Genomic DNA, 20,753 nt, shown 5'->3' with positions numbered 1-20,753 from the left:
ACACACACACACACACACACACACACACACACACACACACACACACACACACACACACACACACACACACACCAAATCCAAGAATGTCATAAAAAATGTATGTTGGTGGTGGCTGTGATATTCCCTATTAATATCTCTACACTCCAACTAAGCAGCGGCAGCACGCTGCATGTAATTTTAATTTGTTTTCTTTAGCGCACTCTTTTATACGATTGCATGACAGGATCAGGAGTAAAGTCAAAGAACATTTTTCGGATATAATTGAGGCCCCGGGCTGCGACAGCAGCCAAAACTCTTTAATGGAAATAGGTTAGATCTCTCCATGACTCTTCCTCATCTCCTCCCTTTCTTGCCTGCTGTGTGATTGTGTCTGTGTGTGTTGGTGTGTGACTCAGGGGACACCCGGGTTCCCCCCTCTGTACCGGCCCGGCCCGCTACTGCAAAGCCTCATCAGGCCCCTTAGCTGCTTTTCATTAGCATGCATCAACATCGAGGAGGACACTCACACACACACACTCATGTATTGTGTTCCTGCTGAGTGTCTCCACTTTTCAATTTTCTCTTTCTCCTCTTATTCCGCCTCTTTCCATCTCTCTATTGTTTGATCCCGCTCATTTCTTCCCTCTTACATTCCCTCCATTCGCTCACTCATACACCCGCTGTGTCTTCTTTCAATGGGTTTCCTCCCTCCCTCGCTACTGTCCGTCTCTCTTTCTGCCTGTCTTTCTTCCTCTTATGTGGTATCTTGTCCCAGAAACCTGCTTCGCAGCCAGCCTGAGAACTTACTAGGCCATTCTGTTGTAGCGCTATCCGCATCGGCAGCTGTCGGAAAACTACTTCTGAGGGCACTTCGGGGAGCCGCTGTCTAGCAGCCCTGATCCCAGATCCAGCCGTTTATCTACAACGTCACACTCGTGTCTGGGCCTCCGCGACGTGAAGCGCAGATCTGGCAGCAGCAACGAGGGGCACGAGGAGTTGTGACATGTGAGGGGGGGGGGGGGGGGGGGGGGGGGGGGGGGGGGGGGGGGGGGGGGGGGGGGGGGGGGGGGGGGGGGGGGGGGGGGGGGGGGGGGGGGGGGGGGTTAGATATTGAAGCCAAGTGGAGGAATCTCAGAAGTGCTGAAACTGATGTTTCCCCCCCCTCTGATACACTCCCAGCTTGAAGTGTCGACTGAGTGATAAAGATAAGACGCCCGCAGCGCTGGTGTTAGGAGGCCGCGACTTGGGGTCAATGGGAGTCAAAGGTCCAGGGACGGCGGGCCTCGGAGAAAGACAGGAAGTGAGAGGACGAGGCGAGAAGTGCAAAGTAAGATGAGATGAGAGAAAACAACAGAGAAGCAAATCATAAAGAAGGGGAAACAAATACAGCAAGGTGGGTGGGGGGGGGGGAGAACTGAAAAGAACCCCTAAATAGATAATGTATTCTGAATACAGAAAGCTGTGTGGCACTTAAAATGTTACTGAAATACTTCTCATTTCTCACGTTTGATGTATTTTTAAGGAGCTCTTTAAAGGCACCAAACTGCCTCTGTGATGGTAAAAACTTAATGAGGCCTTTTGGCTCCATACAGAAACCTTCATATTACTACAGGAAGGAGACGTTTCACACATTTTCAAACATATATCTGCAAGTTTCAGATCATATTTTATTTTCTATCAATCTATGTGTAAAAAGATCACTGTTGTAGTATTTTTTTTTAAATTCCATACTATGTGTACTGTTTTTTTGGGGATGTATGTTTGCCATTGCTGAAAGGAAGGCTGGACAAAAGTACAAAAATAAGTCAAGTGTTACAATAAACGGGAGTCATCCTTTAGATCAGATGTAGTACTGTTTTAAACAGGTTAGGTTTGTGACATGTTTTGCTTTTCTTTGTGGTTTTTTCCCTCAGAGGGATGCAAAAGGCCTCAGAAAACGGCTGCTAAAGAACCTGTGGCACCGGGCACAGCCATCATATGAGGATCCTCTCTACCTTGTGAGCGGCCCCCCCGTGGATGATGGACTTGATGAAGATGCCCAGGTCCTCTCCGGTCTCTCTGGACTTGTTGCCCTTCAGGCTGACCCCCAGGCCGGCCGAACCCGATTCATTGAGGGGGATCTCGTACATCAGCTGCTCCCTGCCGTCCTCCAACACCAGACTGCTGACCTCTTCACCTTTCTGAAAGACAGAAAATATGCGAAAACATTATGACTTTTCCCCAAGTTCAGATTTTCCTTGAAATGCCATGTTAAACCTTGCTGTTCTAGACAGGCAAGAGCCTGTTCATACACCTATAACCGACTTTACATATTGAGTGCTTTGTATAATCAGTCATGATTGAGGTAGGAGCACCATATCTAATGCACAGGCTGATAATGCACGCTCCTACACCAAGCTGATTACACTCGACACCAAAAAGCAGACAGAAAACGGAGTGAAAAGAAAAGAGAAATGGATTAAAGACTCAGATGAGGGCTGTGGGGAGAGGGGGAAATATGAGAAGTAAAAGAAAGGAAAAGAGGGCGAAGGAGCAGGTGTTGTGCTCTGGTAAGAGAGATGAAGGTAGTAGTGAGAATAAGAAGAAAGCTACTGTAGAGAGGTTATTCCATTTGGAGATGAAAGGCGCAGACGGAGAGCGAGCGATTTCTAAAGGAAACATAATAACCTTTTCATACCTCCTCCTGGAGCGCTGTGGGGGAGGAAGGGAGAGGAAAGGAGCGGAGGGACGAGGGTGGAAGCGCAGAGGAGCATTTAAAAGTAATAACCCGTCCCTGAGGTATACCCGCTTCTCTCATTCACACTCCCCCTCCTCACTCTTTACATTTCATCCTAATCTCTCAATCTCACTGTACATCTCTCCCTTCTGCGTCTCCCCTCTTCATTCCTCTTTCACCTCCCTAGCTTGTTCCATCTCTACTTTATACAGGTCTCCCTCTACATCTTTCACCCACCCGCCCCACTCACCCACTGCTATTTAATGGTAAGAAAGTGCCTGTGGCGGTGGCAACAGAAGGCAAGATGGGGGAGAGAGACAAAAGGCAACAAAGAGAAAAAAGGGAAATGTCTGTCATTAGGAGAAAGGAGAGCAGGAAAGAAATGCCAGGTTCAGCCACCCGGGGAAAAGAGGGCCTCAGCACCACTTTACTCCCAAGTGGATGGAAGGTTTAGAAATGGGTGTGTATGCATGTGATCACACACATTTTTTGTCCTGCTCTTCTTACTCTGGTTGTGAGTGTGAGATTCATTCAGTCCACTAAAATAAAGGCAACCGGCACTCAAGAACTAGAAAGCAAGAAAATGGAAAAAAAGGGAATCTTGTAGGAATATGCATACATTACACCAGCCATACACACCAGCTGTTACAGCTTTAAAGATCTGACTACCCACGTGAGGATTGCGGGAGCCTTACATCAGACTCGCCTGCTCCTCAATCAGAAATCCGTGTTCACGTCATCCCGGCACAGTGTTCAAGGATGTGGGAGTCAAATATGTGCCCCAGTATCATTTTTGTGAAATTCCTGACTTTAGGAGCTCGGTCTCATCCTCGCTGTGATCCTCCAGGCATCAAATGCATTCTCCCTTCTGTCAGCACTACTCTGTGCTGCTTCGTCCATGTGCCAAATTAAAACAACAGCTTGTGAAAGCCTTCAGGCCGGGAGGCATGCTCAGTTCCAAAGTGTCAGTCGGAGCTCAAAAGCCAGCAAAGGTAGAGGATCTGAACCTGGATGGGCGTCTGTGTCAGGGTAAAGAACGTTACTGTACAGTATCACACTGATCCAAGTCCCCGCTCTCACTTTGGACAGCTCAGTGCCGTTTCATTAGAACCAGACAGATACAACACACGGGGTGACATCATTTGTCAGTACCTCTGCACTCAACTGGATAGACCTACAACCAATGAGAGCAACGGAGTATGTGATGTATCTTGAAGGTTTGCCGAATCCCGTAGGAACTATGGCTAAAAAGTCTTTAAGATTGACAAATGCCTGATCGTGGTTCTCTGTTCCTCTATTAAAATGAATGTGCTGTCGATATCGTCTATAACAGACGCACGCGATGGCAAAATCTACACATCTCAATTCTCCAGCGGCAGCCACTTTTGTTGTAAACAAATTCAATGTCAGCGTTCTTCGGTGACGTCGTTGATTACGTTACCATTGATCATCTGTCCATCATCGTATAAAGCCCACCCTGACTATTTGATTGGTCCAAACAGCTCTGGTTTGAGCATAGCTGCTCCACGACGGATCAAGTCCAGACCAAACTTCCCAACCTCAAACGTTGTGGGCGGGGCTAAGTTCGACTGACATCCAGGCTATTTGTCATCATCAAGCTTAAAGAAAGGACGCAGAAGTCGTTATTCACCAGGCCGCTAAGGTAAAATTCAATGAACAACCCGAGGATAGTCTCCAATGATGACACTTCAATCAACCTCACGTGTTTTAACAGTGTACATTATTGAATTGTAAATAATTCTGTATTTAAACTACTACTACTATACAATCATTATCTTACAAAATACAAAAAGGGGGGCCCTTCTTTCCTTAGTGTATGTCTCTCTCTCCCCTTTGTTCCTGTCATCCATCCATCTACTGTCACACTTTCCCCAAAACACATATTCAATTTAAATTCAGAAAAAATCTAAAGATCCCCTCCAGAATACTAATTGAATAATAATGTGTGCCTGATATGGGTTTTCCCACAAGTTCAATCACTTGGGTACAAATTCGTAAAATTATACTGTGTATGCTCACCCTCATTTAACAATCCAGAATCTCTGAATATGCAAATACTTTCAGACACAAGACGTCTCCAACTTCACTGAAATGTCCATTCTCTGTGTACTGTATGCTCACTGCAGGTTTCACGTTTCCACAGCACACTTGTACAAGTTTTAAAGAAGAACTGTGGCTCTCCTGCTAATCACTGTATTCGGTTCCTTGATGCCACGATAAGTTAATACAAGCAAAACGAGCCTGTCAAAAGTCCGGGAATCTATTTTCTATTTCAGCACAATACAAGACTTTCAGTCAGGGCTTATTTTTATCAACAAGGCGTTTCAGAGGGCCGCTACTCAAAATTAGAACTAGACAGACGAGCCGCTGCTTCCTGCGGGAGAGACACTTGAGAAGACTCAGAAGGCAACCTGGGAGGTTTTAAATACCTCTGTGATCTAGCTGCCATAACACACATGGTGTAGGTGGCCAGATCAGAGCACAGCAGGCTCTGCAAGAAACCAAGAGATTGAAAAAGTTATGAAAATGTGAAGTCACATAAACTAAACATGTTTATTTATTGTAGCCCACTTAAATCTATTTAAACTACCAAGTGGATCTCAGTGGTGGTCCAAATGGACACACACACACTCCAATTTCCCCTCTAATGCCCTTTCCTTGGGGGCACATTGCCTCCCCAGGGTGGCTGAGACCCCTTGGCTCCGCTCCGCGACCCCCCCCTCCCTCCAATGTTAGCCCTGAGCAATGGCTCTTTAACAAGCTTTTAGCCAGGAGAGAGACCACCCTCTTCAGCACCCAAATTTTGAAGACAAAAGGGAGCTTTTTCCTTACCCCCGGGTGGGAAGCCGGGGAGGGGGGGGATACACAGCGATTACACACAGAGCCTTTTGTCGCTTAGGATTTCTAAATGGGGGGTTTCAAAGCGGTGGGATTAGCGGTGAGAGCGACATTCAATTAAGATGAGATCTGGCCGCGCTCGACGGAGCTGCCAATTAATCGCCTTAATGTCTGCCTCTTCTTCGCTTTACACCTTTAGCTCACAACAAAGAGAAAGTAAAATGACTGATAGAGAGATAATTCTGGTGCTTTGGGGGGGGGGGGGGGGGAATAATGAAAAGAGTAAAAGAAGAGCTTCAGCTCTAAGACAGAAAGAGAAAAAAAGAAAAAGGTAGAGAGGGATAAGCCCGGGAGGACAAGCTGCCCGACGACCCCTCCTTCCTGTGAACTGGCCTAGGCTTGCCGGCGACTAAGGGTCACCCATGTGCAGAGTGACCCCTCCATCCTGTCCTTGGCAAACTCACAATTCTGCTACATACACACTTTCCCTTGCAAAAACGCACCCATACTGTATCTCGCTCCCGCCAATACCCACTAGAAACGCTCTCTAATCTCGGCGCTGAAACAAAACGAGGCCCTGTGATATAATGAGAGCGCCGGGCGTCAGAGACACAGAAACGCTGACAGGAACAAAACTGTGATTAGAAGTTATCACTTTTTAATTACTCGGAGAACGCGTGAGAGTAGAGGAGACGTGGTAGGAGACCGCTGTCCTTTTGTATCGTAATGAAGAGGCTAATTCGCACAGCGTTACTGTTATTCTTTTGACTGAAAGAGGCCAGTGTTCTTTCCGGCTCTGCCGAGAGCTTCACAGAGCCCCACGCATCAATACCCTTTCTATTGAAACCAATCAATCAGCAGTTCCCTGACTTCCTTTAAGAGTCTACTTTGCTTGTACAAGGCAGATGAAAACGAATGTATGGATGCTGGAGTGGAGAATATAAACCTTCTCAGTTTGGCAGCAGGAGGGTGCAGTGGGGACAAAAAGCAGCCTTTTAAGCAGATGACCCCGGTTCCAAATGCTGTGTCAGCAAGTGTTTGTCCTGCTGAAGAGTCCTTTGGCAAAACACTGACCCCTGAACAGCTCCAGGGTTGCAGCTGTTTAGCAGAGCTGACCTCTAATCTCCCTTCATCCCACAGACGAGTATTAGCATTATTGAGTGTATTTCTGGCGATGTCGGCTGGCTGATTGCTACACTACTTTGGGCCCGAGTGAAATATGCAGACCAACCATGGATGCATTGCCAAATATTTGCTCAGACATTGTTCACTCACTGAGTGGTCGCCCCTCAGTGACAACTTTGGACGGGTGGATCCCATTCTCCTTTTACGCCGCATGTCAAAGTGTCCCTGCTCATCCTACTTAGATGGGGTAAATGCTCTAATTGAATATCACTGCATTGTACTGCGAGTATGTGACAAATTAGGATTCAAGTTTTTGTATTCAGGTCAAAAGTCCAGCTGTCTTTTCATAGGAGTATGTATGTTCTCTTCATGTTTGCGAGAGTTTCCTCCGGGTGTTCCGGTTTCCCCGCCACCATCAAAAAACATGTACTAGGTTCTCCAATCAGTGTCCATGATCAAGGCACTGGTTCAGACCTGGAGATCTGGGTGCTGTAAATGGCTGCCCACTGCTCCCTTGAGGGAGGGGTTAAATGCAGAGAATGAATTTCACTACATGTATGTGAAAATAAAGTCTCTTTACCCTTTACTCTGCGTTTAGTGCTAATCAGCAAATGCCAGAAGGCTGACACACTAAACGGTAACCAAGGTAAACATGATACCTGCCAAACATGGACATGTTATTTGTACATTGTAATAGTCAGCATATTGCTGTGCACTGCTACAGTATGCCTAGGCAGCACAGACTCACTTGTTGGTTTGGTTGGTTGGTTTTTCTTTCAGGCCTTGAAGTGAGAGATCTCATAATAACATATGGAGCTGTTCTGCTTCCTTCAATTAAAAACTAATGAAGAAAAACGAACAAGTGGATTGTACACAGTTGGGTGTCAATGGTCAACAGGCCGTGACCAGTTTAATAGTGAGTCTCTGTTAAAGTCCTGTTAGCATGCAACTGGTAAATAATGACATGTCTCCCTTACAAATTGCCATGATTAGAGGCAAGACTGGCATAATTGTTGGGGTATAGAGATATAAGATGCTGTAGCTGGCAGAGGTAACAGCACTGAGAGAGAGCCGGCTCAGTAGCGGGATCGCAAGCAATTTCTTTACAGTGTAACTGTGTCTGCATTTAACAAATAGACTACTGGTCAGCTATGAAAGCTGACTTCCTTGGACGTATTTATTTGGGTCAGGTTTGGTCAGATGCCGGATTTATTCATTTAGATACTGCTCTGTACTGTTGTGACTGACACTTTCCCTGAACTCTTCATCCACGCTAGTCTATATCCTCAAATTTCCACTTCCGTGATTACTCTGTTGCGTTCCCCGGATTGAATTCATTTGGGCCGGATATCCGTCACTTTGGGCTTCCTTTGTGTTGGCATTTTAAACTCCGGGTGATTTCTAAGGACTACGGTTAACTGCTCCTCAGACTTTCCCTGAGGCATAAAACAACCCAAGATGATTGTGACTGGTTTAAAGAAATGCCGAAAAACCAGAGCATGTTTTTCTCCCATCCCGGAATGCTGTTTGGACTAGCCAGACCCTGCTCCGCAGCGTGGCAAAGCGAGACTATTTTGTATTTTGCAGTAGGGTATAGATGTTGGCAAGGTGGGGATTTGTTTGTTTTTTTTCAGTCGAGAATGTGCGAGAATGTGCCTTTTTTCCTTTGTCGGGTTTGCTTGTTGTCAAGTACTGCATGCGCTTGTGTTTGCACGCACTCTTTGGCTGCTTTTAATGAAAAACGGTTTCTCTGTGGTCATTTCTGCATCGTGTATTTATGCAATCCTTTGCTTTTTGAGGTTCTGTCGATCTAAACTCAATGACACAGAACCTCTAGAGTGCCTGTGTGTGTTGTTGTGTGTCTGTAAATATGTGTGTGTGTGTGTGTGTGTGTGTGTGTGTGTGTATGCGCATGTGTGTGTGTGAGCGAGTGTGTGCTTAGGGGACATCAAACCGGCTTTGAGGTAGAGGACTGTGCTGGAGATAAGGGCCAGATCTCACGGGGCACCCACAGCTTCAACAGCCTCGACAGAGACAGGAGTGAAGGCTCTCTCTCATTCTACACCCCCCCCCCCCATTCCACCTACCACCACCATTCCCTTACACCCCGCCTCTTAAAGTCTCTAATGCCCAAATACAAGCAAGTGCTAGATGAAGACTGTAGAGGCTCTTCAAAGTGCACTTGTTATGCCAAGACTGCTGGGCCATTAATGAGGGCAAACTATTTTCGGAAGCAGTAACTTGGCTGTTTAAAGATTGTATGATGTGTTTGTCTGAGCATGTGTGTGTGTGTGTTTGTGTGTGTGTGTGTGAGAGCACTTGTGTTCGAGTTTTTATCAAGGACTAGGTGTTGCAGCCCCTCTAGGTGTGAATATGCATCAGTCACTACAAAGCCCTGCGCGTCTTTTTTAGAGCTCTTTGAAGTAACGAAAAGGGAATAATCAGAATAACCACCGAGGACAGAGGGGAGAGAATAGAAGCGCACGGGCGAAAACATCATTTGCAGAGAACGGCTGAGTTTCAAGGGGCCCACCTGTCTGTGTGAATATTTGTTTGAAAGTGTGTGTTTATTGATAACATGTCCCCGGTGACAGTCAAAGTCAGCCGCCGCAGGTAAACGGTCACTTTACACTTGCGTCGTGGCGATATCGTCCGTTTCCTGTGAGGGCGGCTGTGGCTTGTGTGTGTGACTTCCTCTGGCATTGCTGTGTCAACAAACCGTAGTGGGACAGGAAGGCCGGAGCGTGCTCTGGGTGTGTTTGTGTGTGTCCATGTGTGGTGCTTATAGGCAAAGGGGCATCAACATAAAAGAGGTTAGCTCCCTTGAGAGAGAAAAAGGAAAACAAATGACACAATGGCAAGGAAAAGATGAAGAGGAAGAGACAAAACAAAGAGCGAAGGGCACCAGGAAAGACAACCGATCAGCAGAAATGACTGCAGGACCAAAGAAGAAGAGAGAGGGGGGACACAGTGTGACGGGGCGTTCACACTCACCAGTTCCCGAGGAAGGAAGATGTCCTCCGGCCGTGCCACAACCACACACACACTCTCTCCCTGCCTGGTGCTGCGCAGCATGGCAACGAGTTCCTCCTGGCTACGGCCTGTCATATCTACTCCGTTAACCTACACACACACACACACACACACACACACACAAAAAAAGAGAAAACAAACACAAATATCGCAATGTCAGTTTTTTCCCCAACATTGTGCACGCCTATTATCCACTTTCAGTTCATTTCTGGATAAGGTTGTCCAAAAACATCAGGAAATTGCAAGTACTCCATTTGACCAGCAGGGGCGCCACCATGACGACGTTGCAGCTAAGCAATAAGAGGCTATCGCTGCGACTGCTGCTTTTCTGCAACGGGCTGAGGTTTGTCTCACCTCCAGGACGCGGTCTCCAGGCTGCAGGCGGCCATCTTTGATGGCTGCTCCGCGTTGCAGGATGTTCTTCACCAGGATTGGCCCTGGCCCGTGCACCGAGGAGTCCCGGGTTACCACGGTGAAGCCCAAACCCTCCGGGCCTGCAGGAACAAAGCAGCCTGCGTCACTTTGAGCATTAAAGACATCAATCAGGCAAGACTTTGAATGATGACTTATGACTTTAATTATTCCTCTCGTCCCCCTGCTCTGTCACTTTTCTACTTCTCCACTCGCCAGACTTTTCCCTCTCTCTTCCTAGTCTGTCTTGCTGAACCCAGTCTGCGGTTTAAGCATCTTCCTCAACCTTTGACAACTGTTTAAGTGCCTGTTTTCCTCTGGGTGTTTGTTGCCTGGCTCAGCCTCTGAGCTGCCAGGAGAAGGCTTCTCTCCTAGCCGGATTAGAGAGACTCTGCCTTTAATTTCACGTGTGAGCAGGCTGAACGGTGGCTGATGAAGGGAGGTAGAGGGAGAAGATGGAAGGAAGGAGGGGGCGACGTGAGGAGAAAGAGAGAGAGACCGAGAGAGAGAAGAACCTGAGAGATATTATTCCCTTCTCTAGCTTCTCTCCCTGAGGATGCAACGTGATTTCCACAAAAGATTTTCCTTGTGGGTGTGAGCCCATGTTTATCTGTGTGTACACATTTGTGTGCATCTGTGTGTGTTTCTAAGACCACACACACACACACACACACACACACACACAACACACACACACGCGCCATCAACCCCGAGAGCCTCCACCCTCTCCCTTTTTCACGGCCTCGCAAGCCCCAAGCCATGAGTGAAATGTGCCACGCTCTGTGTGTGTGGGTGTGTGTGCATGTGGGTGGGTGGGTTTGTATGTGTGTGTGCAAGGAAAGCAAAGCCGGCGTGGCATACTAAAGGCGGTGAACGATGCTATCTGGTCTCCAAGCTAAGCCTCTGACTGCCCTACATTAGCGCACCTAAACCTCACCGCCTGTCAATCACGGAGAGAAAGAGCCTGTTGCCTAGGGAGAGGGTGTTAGAAACCCCATAATATGTCCTGCTCTGATCTTGCATCAGGTGAAAGGGATAGAACGAGACAGGAGAGGAGGGGGGGGAGAGAACAGGAGTGGATGGAAAAGGAGAAGAAATTGGGAAGGATAAAAAGGTGCTGAGAAAAAAAAGAAACCAACAATAAAACAGCCTCACGGCTGTATAGGGCTTTGAGCTGGAGCTGGAGAGTGTGGAGCCCAATTTCTTTTATCCTTTCATCTGGATATCTCCTTGCCTTTCTCTGGGTACCTGTAGCAAGTGTGTGCATGCAGCCCAATTACAGATATCCTTTCAATGCCCCGTAACACTACAGGTTGCAAGAACAGAGCCTATTCACAGTCGTACAAACCTATTCCAGTGCTATCAACACACTGATGTGTTTTAGAGGGATAAAAGATAAGGCAGCTGTGAAGACAGACTGATAAAAAGTCTGGCTTAAAATCTAAAAGCAAAACAACTAAACAATATGTATGCAAGATAGAAAACTGAAAGTTACAGACTAAACTGATGTCAGTGGTCCAGGGTTTTATATGGCCCTATTTCTTTATCTGAATGAACATTAACATCCAGGACTTCCAAATCAGCTTTCAATTACATCAGAAAAACACACCTGGAAGACAACTATAAAAAAACATGAAGGTCCTGCGTTATCTTCTTTACAGTTCTTTAGCGAGGGAGTGCAGAACAACAAAGGAGAAGAGAAAGAATGCTTCTCTTACACAAAGATTATTGTTGTGTCGTTACTTAGAAAAATGGCAAATTCTGCAACTTTCAGCCCTAAAATCATTCACAGGTGACAGAAAACCAATTAAAGACATCATAAAAAAATGACAATATGTTGCAAAATGTAACGTGTAAAGTGTTCATTCTCAATCACAATGAATTTCATGGTGCGTGCTCAAACATTTAGGGAGACTAACCAGGGACTGAATAATCAAATTAAAACACCCACAGTTTGTAATGCAGTCGTCCTGTTAAGTAGTCGTCATGGTGAGCATAACAGAAAATGAAATGGTAACCGACAGCACATTTACCTTTCTTCAGGTCAATTCTGATCTTCTTGCCGCCCTTTTTGCTGGAAAGGCTGGCCATGCCAGGAGCAGGGCTTTTACTGGCCAGGGGGCTCTGGCTTCGGGGCCTGGGTGTTGGGGAGGAGCTCGCCGCCCTGGTTGGAGGTGTGGGAGAGACTCTCTCCAGGGAGCCGTGCCCAGGCTGAAGCTCTGCTGGTGATGGGTTTACCACAGCTGGCTCTGGGGTCTTGGCACGCGTGTCTTGGGGCCTTACTTCTAGTTTGGTGTTCAGTTTGGTATCTTTTTGGGGTTCTGGTTGGGAGTTGGTTTTGGCCACCATCGGACTCTTTGCTTTTGCAGAAGAGTCTTTGCTGTCGCTAGTGAAAAGCTGACCTATCAGGCTCTTCTCGTAGCGCGGCTTGTTGGCCTGGGGAAGGACCTCTAGACGCACCAACGATGTGCTCATGGCCTGGCGGAACACTTCCTGTGACCTAGGAAAAGAACAGGAAATCTGAGCAATACTGACATTTTTGTTATTTTATGTGATCTCAGATGAGGACATCTGAATCAGCTGTGTTCAGTCAAATTATAAGATGAGCACTGAGCCAATTTGCCCTGTGGAACACTACGAAGCTATAAAACCGCCAAAGAGGCCAGAAAGCAGTCAAGCAGAACACAGAAGGAGGACACAAGACAATTGTAAATCAGAGAAGGAGGAGGGTGAATGAGGCTTCTGCATCGTTAATGGAGCTCTTTTTCAATTTGGATCCAGCATGGAGTGACTCTTCCAGCTGGTTTGGGACACTGTGGGCCCCTGTCAGATGGGGAAGACCCAGATAGCCGGCTCCTATCGCAGTTTAAATAGACTACTACCAGCACAACAGTAACACATCACAGACAACACAGTGGGATGCAGCTAACTGGACCTTTTCAGCTCCACTACAGATGGACGGCTAAAATAGAGAAAGAATGGGCACGGGAGAATGTCGGTGCGTGTGTGCTGGAAAGAGGAAGATAAAAGGGAAAGAAAGAGAAGCGTTCACATACAATCTTTGGTGAGAGTAGATGTGGTGGTGAGATAGGAAAGGCAGCGAATGAGAAGGATTTGTCTTTGGCTGATAAAAAGGGAGCAAACTGAGAGATGGGTGAGGTACACACACACACATCTTTTTTTCTCGGGCTTCCCTAACCATGCATGTAGTTGGTTTGGATAGCTAGTTCCCTTTTGGGTCCAGGGAGGCAAAATCTGGATTGCTAGCGCCCTTGGGCTAACACATCTTTTATCAAAACTCATCCTTTGGCTAGTAGCAAACGATTAAGACTGATGTACAAAACATTCAGGTAGTAGGCTTCACATTTTTAGCCGCCATTGGTCCTGAGTAACTTGATAAAATGCTAAAATTAGATTTCAGTGTTGGTGATGACATCCCAGCATACTTACTGCGTAAAGGTCTTGTCGTGGAGCGGTGTGCCGTTGATTTTTACGATACACTCATCCTGCTGGAAGATATTCTCTCTCTTGGACCGGCTGTTTTCCTCGATGCCTTTAATGTGCAGGCCCAGGGTCCTTGCAACACACACACACACACACAGTGTAGAGTGAACACAAATCCATGGAGGAAAACAAATACATCATTGCATGCCAAAGCTTATGCATTTCTCTGAGTCAACATTGCCATCTGCCTTTCCTTATGAATGTTTGATTGATTACAGGAGGATGTGGTGGGAGAAGAGTGTGTATTTGCACAATATGGGTGCATCCGTGTGTGTGTATGTGTATGTGTGTTTACCGTCCACTGAGAGAGGAGCAGTAGGGGATCACATGGATACCCAGGGGTCCCCAGTCACCTGGAAACTCCACTAGCCTTGTCAGGGTGCTGCCAACAAAACGCACACACACACACACGCTCGCCGTCAAATAAACACACACACAGACATGTTGAAAGATATTGACAGTTCGGATGTACATAATGTAATGCATGCAATCATAAAAAACAATGATGCCGTCATACACAGCTGCAAACTCAAAACCTTTCTGTGTGCAAACTCTTCAAAATAAATTCGAATTTTGCTCCGGGCTACACGGATAGGGACAACAAATTACCTTATAGGTAGTTCGGCCAAACATCAGAAGAACATGTCTGGCTGTGAGTGTGTCTGTGTGTGTGTGTGTGTGTGTGTGTGTGTGTGTGTGTGGGTGTGTTTGTGTGTGTGTGTGTGTGTGTGTGTGTGGGGGGTAGGGTAGGTGGGTGCCTGGGACGCAGGTGGCTGCTTCAGCCTTTATCTACCTGCTTCTCAACCACACAATCTAGTCTAGTGGACAAAGGAATGGAGCAGGAGATAAAAGAGAAAGGCAGATAGAGATGAAACAGAATGAGTGTGTCTAATAATCTCTGCAGACTCCTGAACTGGGGCTTTTATAAGCACATAAACAAGGACAATGCTACTAAAGATAAAGAGGAAGAGGGCTGCTTTTGATACCAGATGGTTAAGAGAGGGGACCTGCATGGTGGAGGAAGATCACAGGAGATGAAGAAAAAAAAAAAAAAAGAATAATGTTCTTTAAGTTATATTTGCAGTTTTTAGTACCCAAATATGTTAATCTCAAATGTGTACTCTAGCATCATTTTTGTCCACCACAGCTCTAGAGTCCTGTTACATTTTTACTCAGAGAACAACAGTAATGCAATTTGTAATTTCCCCATAGGGGATCAATAAAGAGTATAAATTCAAATTAAATAGTGATGTACAAAGCTAAAATCATAAGAAGATTTTATGCACACGGCTATTTAGCTCCACGTTACTGATGTGTTTGGAAAAAAGGTTTAGGGATGTTTAAACATTGCTTGAATGGTTCTAATCTGCATTGACAACAAGCTTTGCAATCATTCTCATTGTTTTTAACTGAAGCAGCTTGGCTAGGAATTGTCTCTGTGTTGAAGTGTCCTTGAGCAAGACACTGAAACCCAAATTGCTCCTGAAGGAAAATTGAAAGTCCTTATGGTCCGAAGCTTTCAACTAAACGTAATGTAATGTCCATCTTATGAGCAGTAAGAGCTTGAGTTGTGAAAGAAGTATGAACATTTCTCAATCTTTTCCAAGGAAAATCAAAACAAGGGCAAAGTGCCACTTTATAAAATCTTTTTACCCAACCCAAAGATCATCATTTGACAGCACATTAATGCGCTAAGTTGTTGTAGCAGAGCAGAACCTGTGCACCGCTGTATGCTTTGCATCAGAACCAGACGCATTGTCCTGAGACAAGTAAAAATAAAAAGGTCCTCTATGTCCCCATTCTTGCAGTTTCAGACCTCATCTACTGGAAGACATTCTCGGCATTGTCATGCACTCTTCTCCTTCAGCTTCTTAACGGCGTGTGAGAAGGTAATTAAGAACGGTCCAAAAGGAGTGATCTCAGGCGAAGGCTGAGAACATAGAAGGTATTGTTTTCCCTGGTGTTTCTCGCATAGCTTTCACAAAGCTGCAATGCAAAAGGAGTGATGACATGTCTGCTTCGAGTAAAAAAAAAAAAACAACACAAAAAAGCAGTGAGAAGAAAAGCAGTGAAGTTTAAGATGTATGTGCTTCTGACACAAGCACAAGGACTCGCTGGGATCATTATAACACACTCCTCTGTCACTGTCACCCTGCTCTCAGTAACCTCTGCCACCGTCACCCACGTACTGTACACACACACACACACACACACATCCAATTTGCATTCTTATTGCCACATCTATTGCATGCTCACAAACACCATCAGTCACATTCCTCTAAATGGAATTCACAGATACACACATGCATAGAATTTACATCTATGAGAGAACACACTTACATCTAAATTACACATGTGCACAAGTCATGCATTGCACACACTCACACATGAGTTTCCTTTCAGTGATGGTTAACAATCAGAACCAGAATCGGACATGCACACGGACAAACACACACACACACGGACAAACACACACACACACACGGACAAACACACACAAGCACACACAGAGTTTCAGCCCATTTACATTCATAAAAAACAAACAGCGGCACAAACAAGCTCATCAGAGGCAGCCGTAGCTTGTTAGCGCCGCATTCTAATATGCAGAATAGCTCCGCTCACCCATTTTACCATCCCGCTGACACAAACACAAACACAGTCATTCCACTGGGGGGAGAAAGAGAATGTGGCGAGGGACAGTGGGACGGATGAAAAGAACAACGAGGAGTGAGACAGATGGAGCTCCCACTCTGGGTTGACTTCCTCTGCATTAACGGAGGCCGAGTGCTTAACAAACCCGCGGCCGGGACTCTCTGAGAATGTGCCCTCGCTCGCTCACTGTGGCTTCTTCAACCGCCAACCATCTGTTACCATGGCAAAGTATCTGTGAGAGCCGCGCCTCCATTGTATCACAGTGCTGTCAGGACACCAATGCACTGTAAAATGCAGAAAAATCACCATCTGTCATTGCAGCCAAGTCTTCTCCAGGGCGCCCGCGAGTTATTTTCAAACGAACACTTTTGTGAATCAGAAAATCACTCGGCTGCAGACGATGCAGGCGAAATGATCTTTTACTTCGGTCACGGGCCTGCTTGGGCGAGATTGGATGGAGGGGTCCATCGTGGCCATACTGTAGTTCCTGCGTGAGTGTCAGCATGGAGACATGAAGATAAATCTCCCATCATGCCAGAGGTCCGCGGGTGATGCGCCCAAAAACAAAAGGTCGGAGTTGCCATTGTGAGATGTCTGTGTTCACCCATGTAAAGTTAACTTAATCACCTGTACACACACGTACACACACACTTGACACGTGAGTATAGCTGGAACATGTCAGCCAGTAGCGCTGCCGCAGCATTGCTACTGCTGGGGGGGGTGGGGTGGGGGGGTCAATGGTCAACTCACTGGATGTCAAATGATTACAACAGTATCATAAGCAATATTTAAGACAAATACTATCACAATAAGGAATTCTGTACAGCCCCTTTCCCTGCTTCAACTAAATTGGATGTTGCTGGGGTCGCCACAACATCACACGCAGGTAGGGGTTACAACTGATGAGATGTCGCCTCCATTACTGCCTTAAACACTGGTATCGGTAAGTACTGGAGTTTATGCACCGATCCAATGCCATGTAATAAAAAAGAAGAATAAAAATCGACGTTAAAGTAGTTTATTTACCACAGTTATAACTGACTGTCAAACTGGATAATTAAGAAAGTTGTGTGGCATTCATTGTTTGTGTAAGTTCATGTTTCACAAACAAAGATAGAGATCATATCACATCCATGTAGGGATAGTAGTATACAGCTGTTACATAATAAAACATATTAAACACTGGTATTGAATCAGTACTCGGTATCGGCCGATACGCAAGTTCAGGTATTAGAATTGGTATCAGGAATAAAAAGAATGGTATACAACCATCTCTAGTTAAAACGGAATATTTATATCTGGTTTTGTTTACAATATGATATATACAGTATAATATATAAATAGTAATGTAGATTGACAGCGAGCTATTCACATGTCAGCGTCACTCCAACAGTGGGCGGAACAGCGGCGTCCCACTGGGACGGACAGAGTTTGATTAACAGAAAGAAAAAGCTACACATTCATCAATAATGAAAGTCATTAGGTGCAGCCCTACTACTTAACACGCTAATGTCTCTAACCTTGCCTCGGAACTGTTCGCAACTGCTTTAAACTGAATTTAGGCTTGTATTTACTTTTTACCTTTCAGAAACCCTTTAGACACTTTTTTGATTGTGTTCCTTTACTCTCTAATTTACATTATTAAGCACTTTTAACCCTGTGTATAGAGGTTTCAATAAGACGAAAAACAACTCCTGTTCAAAAGACCACCATCCACACCAACACACCCACCCACACACACATCCAGTCAAAGTGTCATGCTGTCAAACAAAGAGCGGAGTATTAATCCCAGACTCCAACACTTAATCGTACCGAGCGACTCCATGATCCGTTTACTGCCACTAGAATGCCCATAAACAAAGAGAAACACACCTGCACGCATGCATGCACACGCACACACACGCACACAAACACGCGCTTACCTGAAGTTTACAAAGCTCATCTTAGCAGGTGGTTCGTTGGTGCGTAGTCGGTCCAACGCTCCTTTCAGTACATTGTTAATTTCCTGTTAAGAAAAAAAAAACACACACAACCCGACCCAATCAGTCAACATGGTATCAGCTACAGTGACAAATTCTGGAGTGTTAACATTTACAGACACACACTAAACAAACTAGTAGCCAGTGGGAGAATGCGAGTAGGCCCGTCGCCAATTATCAAAACAATCTAACGCCGCCATCAATCACCTCTGCAGGCAGCGAAGAGAGAACGACCGCCGGGCGCTGAGCTCCCTGCCCCGCGCCGCTGTCCTGCCTTCACTCTATGTATACTCCTATCTGTCTACCTCTCCCTCCCTCCCTTCCCCTGCCTCCATCCCTGCCCCGTGTCAGGCAAGGCTCTGTTTTTAAGTCGACAAAATCAACAACCCCGGGGCAAACGAATAAAAAAGCAAGAGGGAGGGAGAAATGTGGGAAGAAGGGAAGAAAACGACGGCGTCAAACTGTTGCAAGACGCTCAAACGCGCTCGAAGAGCGGGAGAGAGAATTCGTCCCAAATCGTTAAAGACAAGAGGGGTGCAATTAGGTCCTTCTGCCCTGTCACTTTCATTGTGTCACCAGTACTGATGGCTAAAAAGCTCCCGCCCACCAGCCCGCTCCTTAGCAACTCCCCCACCACACCCAACTCCCTGGTGGACCCTCTGTCACACACAGTGTAAATACATGCTTAATAACAGCCCCGCGCATACAGTCGTGCAAACCTACACATATCAACTCTGCAGAGCTGCAAACCCAAAAGATTGTGTATTTACAAACACACACACACACACACACACACACACACACACCTACACACACAAATACACTGCCTGATATACTGCCTGTACAAATAGTGACCCACTTATCTGGGCAGTGTGAGATTACCGCACAATAGAGCGCATGTGTGTGCGCGGGGCAGAAGGACGAGCTCCATTGTTGCTGTGCATCTTCCCGCAACGCCATTAGCAACCACGGACAGGCTTCTCCTCCCTCAGCACATACACACATGCTAATCATAAAGTATGTTCCTGGCACAAAAACCATTTAGGAACACCAGGTTGGCAGGTGAACACACGTATACACTTGTCAAAACACACTTGCACATCCAGGTTTACCAGATTTGCCCTTTGTAACTGAGCTACTACAGTACACTCATGTGGTACAATAACATAAAAAACCTTGTATGTTCGTGATTGTGTGCATGCCGACATGTCACTTCTTTATATATAAATATAGTATATGGCATGTTGGAATGCACACCCACGCGCACACAAACCCTTCATTTGTAATGGATTATACAATGAAGGGATCACGCCATAATGCCCAGTCTGAATCTAATCCCTGATTGAGAGCACTCCTGTTTTTCTAGACGTAGAAACAGCCGCTTCCCTGTTTGGACACCCTGCTGTTTCTCAGCCAATCAGCTCGCCCCGCTCACTGCTCGTATTATCAGCGCACAAAGAAGCAACAATAGTGCTGAGTAAATCGGTAAAACCTTAAACAGTAGAAGATTAATAAAGTAATCAAAACAAAGTAAATTACATTTGTAGCATTGCGTAGATGGGAATAGTTATTACTGTGCTAGACTTTTACTTTTCTTCATGATTATTATTCGTAGTATTAATAATTCTCATGGAAGCTTTAATTCACTCTAACGTCCACATAAATTGACCAATGAAGTACACATTCCACAATGGAATGAATGTGCTAAAATCCAGGTAGGGCGTTAGCTGTAGTGTCTGAGAACACCATAACAAGAGCCAGCTCTACTAGTGGGACTGACGCTACTGCTTCAACTGACGCTGACCCCCATCTGTGCTCACTTATCAGCTGGGACTTCAACTTCTTGAACGAACAATAACGCCTTTTAACATTTACACTATATTAAAAAAAACATGTTTAACACTGTTCAGTGCTGACCCTTTGCCATCATCACTTTGACTTATTTCAGTGATTTAACCTAAGCTACAGTTCAAATATGAGACATTTTAAACTGTTTCAAATGTTTCAACCGCAATTTTGTCGCGGAATTTAGCATGCGTACATTTTATTTCATGTATCACTGAGTGCATGTGCATGCTTCGTGGTCCTGGGATGAAAGCGCAAATGAATTTGTGAAACCTGTCTGGGCACAACTAACAGGTTGTCTGCTGTTATTGTTGCACACTGCCATCCCTGTTTCTTTTAGGTTATGTGTGCTGTGTGAGTGACGGGGCGGTGTGCAGCAGACTTATGAGAGATGAGGTGTGCGAGTGTGTGTGTGTGTGTGTGTGTGTTGTCAGACGGATGAGTAATGAGGTGTGTGTTTCGTTTGTGTATTTCCTCCGGGTGCTGTTGCTGTCTGCTACATGTCAGGCAGTTGAGAAATAGCGTGTGTGTAAGGACAGGGTGTTTGTATGTGTATACACTGCAGGATCACAGCTTCAGTATGCTAGCAAGTGCTCCTTGACCTTCGTCATATCCATCACATCAACTGGCCGCCACGGTCGCCTTCTTTC

At 45.8% G+C, this 20,753-nt stretch overlaps 1 protein-coding gene across 2 annotated transcripts in view; it reads right to left on the bottom strand.

The window, feature by feature from the left end:
• pard3ba (par-3 family cell polarity regulator beta a) overlaps positions 1-20,753 on the bottom strand; it is a 133,525-nt gene that overhangs the window by 78,238 nt on the left and 34,534 nt on the right. For both annotated transcript variants that reach the window (XM_034864714.1, XM_034864715.1), the window contains exons 5-11: positions 18,202-18,284; positions 13,923-14,009; positions 13,574-13,699; positions 12,157-12,623; positions 10,067-10,206; positions 9,674-9,802; positions 1,974-2,159 (exon numbers count right to left, since the gene is read on the bottom strand). In XM_034864714.1, coding sequence (XP_034720605.1) covers positions 1,974-2,159; positions 9,674-9,802; positions 10,067-10,206; positions 12,157-12,623; positions 13,574-13,699; positions 13,923-14,009; positions 18,202-18,284 — 1,218 coding nt within the window. The remainder of the gene's footprint in view (positions 1-1,973; positions 2,160-9,673; positions 9,803-10,066; positions 10,207-12,156; positions 12,624-13,573; positions 13,700-13,922; positions 14,010-18,201; positions 18,285-20,753) is intronic.

The sequence above is a fragment of the Etheostoma cragini genome, chromosome 24 (genome assembly GCF_013103735.1).
Source record: "Etheostoma cragini isolate CJK2018 chromosome 24, CSU_Ecrag_1.0, whole genome shotgun sequence".
NCBI classification, from domain to species: domain Eukaryota; kingdom Metazoa; phylum Chordata; class Actinopteri; order Perciformes; family Percidae; genus Etheostoma; species Etheostoma cragini.
This window is presented reverse-complemented; position numbering and strand designations above follow the sequence as displayed.